At 50.3% G+C, this 2346-nt stretch overlaps 1 protein-coding gene across 1 annotated transcript; it reads left to right on the top strand.

Annotated features, from left to right (window-relative positions):
- The first annotated feature begins 284 nt into the window (after positions 1–284).
- Positions 285–1196, top strand: ZNRF4 (zinc and ring finger 4). Its single transcript, XM_025168070.2, has one exon. It carries the CDS (start codon positions 285–287, stop codon positions 1194–1196), a length of 912 nt encoding a protein of 303 aa, XP_025023838.2.
- The last annotated feature ends 1150 nt before the right edge of the window (positions 1197–2346 follow it).

The raw sequence follows: 2346 nt of genomic DNA, 5'->3' as shown, positions 1-2346 counted from the left end.
TCCAACTACTAGAACTGCAGTGGGTGGGAGCTACATGCCCTGTGGTGGAAAGTGTCGTGCCAGTGTGGCTGAGTGAACAAGTTGCGTTTTCATAATTCCAGGAGACGCTGAAAGCCAGTTCCGAGGAAGGAGACATCTGGGTTCTGCTCCTGAAGACAGTCTTTGGGTTGATGTTGCCTCAACGGCTCCATAACCAGCTCTCCAAAATGCCAAGGGGGTGAACTCCAGATATTCTGCCACTCTCCATCCTCCATCCACTCTGTTTGCAGAAGGTGATCTCCATCATGTGGTGTTCAGTTGAAGCTCTTCCTCTGCTAGTAGCCTTTTCTTTGTTTCTTGAAACCGCCTTGGCCACGCCATTTGTTCATCTGGTGTACACCCAGAACAACAGCTGTCTGGATTTTAAAGCTGTCCCAGCCTGCTTCGGTCCACCAGTCCCTCTAACTGGTCTCAAGGGTTACCTTGTTGAAGCGGTACCTGCGAACGCTTGCCACCCCATAAAAGCCACCCCAGCTTCCAACAGGACGCTCTCCAGCTTCATTGCCCTCATCCGCCGCTACGACTGTCCCTTCAACCTCAAAGTTTTCCATGCCCAAGAAGCTGGGTACCAGGCAGCTGTTATCTACAACTCCTACTCCGATTTGTTGGTGAGCATGGCAGTCCCAATGGAAGAAAGCAGATTGCAGATCGTTATTCCGGCACTGTTTATTGGAGGGACAACTTCTACGCTTCTGAAAAGGCAAGTTCGTTCAGCGAAGGATGTGCAAATTATGGTGGTGGTGCCATGGGGCCATTACAATTTCTGCTGGGACAAAACGGACGCAGCCGTTTACGAATCCGCTCTGCATTGCCTGCTAATCTGGCCGGGTTACTGTACCCAACAAGTATTCCTCAAATTCTTCCATGAGTTTGGGCTGCTGATCAGCCTCAGCATGGGCACCAGTTTCTTGCTGCTGGCCAGCTGGGTGAAATGGAGCCAGCCCAGCCAAGGCATCCGAGTGAAGACCTTCAGAAGAGGTGACAGGTATGACTCGTGTGTAATCTGCCTGGCCGAATATGAAGCCGGCGACTTGCTGAACATTCTTCCCTGTGCCCATGTCTTCCACTACACCTGTATCAACACCTGGTTACTCATCCAACCCATGGCTGAACAGACCTGTCCGATCTGCAAACAGATGGTTAATAGCGCAATCTAGGGAGGAGACAGGGACACTGTTGAGAAGAAACAGAGATGGGACATCCAGATCCAGTGGGAGGGGTGGGGTCAGAGAAACAACACAACTCTCTCCAAACTTGGTTGTTGTCCCGGTTGTCTTTTTGGAGTTTGGGGTTTAAATGGTCAGAAAAGGGTAGGGTACAGAGGTGGTCAGGAGGTCCATCGGGCTGTCTCATGGCTTTCTGAAAATCATCCTCCTCCTCCTCCTCCTCCTCCTCCTCCTCCTCCTCCTCCTCCTCCTCCTCCTCCTCCTCTCACTGCCTGGAAGGGATGAACTGAAAGGATGGGTAGCAAGTTTGAAATAGGGAAGGAGATTCAGAAGCCAGCATGGGTCTTCATTCAAAATCAGAGGCTGGATAGGATTTGAGAAACCCAACTAGTCCCTCATGTTCCTTTCCTCGTAAACACTTTGCTACTCTCTGCCCATGTTGCCCCTTTGAGGTAGACCAAAAAAGAAGCCCCACCAGGACTACTAGCTCTATCTTTATGGTAAAGTTACAGTAACAGAATCTTGCAAATCTGAAAATATTCCTCCCCTCCTCTCATTTTACTCTCCGGAAAACTAGGGAGAGTCCCTTCTGAGAGGATTCCCACGCCTCCTCTCCTTCTGTGGGCTGAGATACTTTTTGCAGGATGGTTGCCTCGTCTGGGACTCTTCCTCCCATCTCCCAAAGTCATCTCCAGCGCTTACAGCCCTCCTGCAACCTTTCAAGATCCTCGCTGCCGCTCTCAAGAACCCAGCGACTCTTGTTCCTCTTTTGCCTGCCGCTAGCGTTAAATTCTCATGTCCAAAATGTTTTTGCCCACCACAGATGTAATCGATTGTTGTGACATCCTTGTTGTGCTTACAGCATGGGCACATAGGTTCGCAGAAGTAACTGTCAGCCATTGTCAGCCTTACCAGGTAGACCAGACAGGAAACACAATTGGGTATGCTAATTCTACTTTATTGTAAAGCTATATTGACACAATCTTGCAAGTCTGAAAGTACAATCCTCCCCCCAACCCCCATCTCCTTCACAGCCCAAGAAACTAGGGAGGGTCCCTTCTGAGCCTCTTGCCATTATGCAGCTGTGGGCTATGCCCTCTCTTATCTGACTGTTCCCGTGGCAGCATCTCTTCCCCCCATC

Source organism: Python bivittatus, unplaced genomic scaffold, assembly GCF_059951505.1.
Source record: "Python bivittatus isolate LINGU-HERP-01145 unplaced genomic scaffold, Pbiv_v1 ctg000580_np1212, whole genome shotgun sequence".
Taxonomy (NCBI): Eukaryota; Metazoa; Chordata; class Lepidosauria; order Squamata; family Pythonidae; genus Python; species Python bivittatus.
The sequence above is the reverse complement of the archived record's forward strand: the minus strand, read 5'-3'. Positions and strand labels throughout refer to the sequence as shown.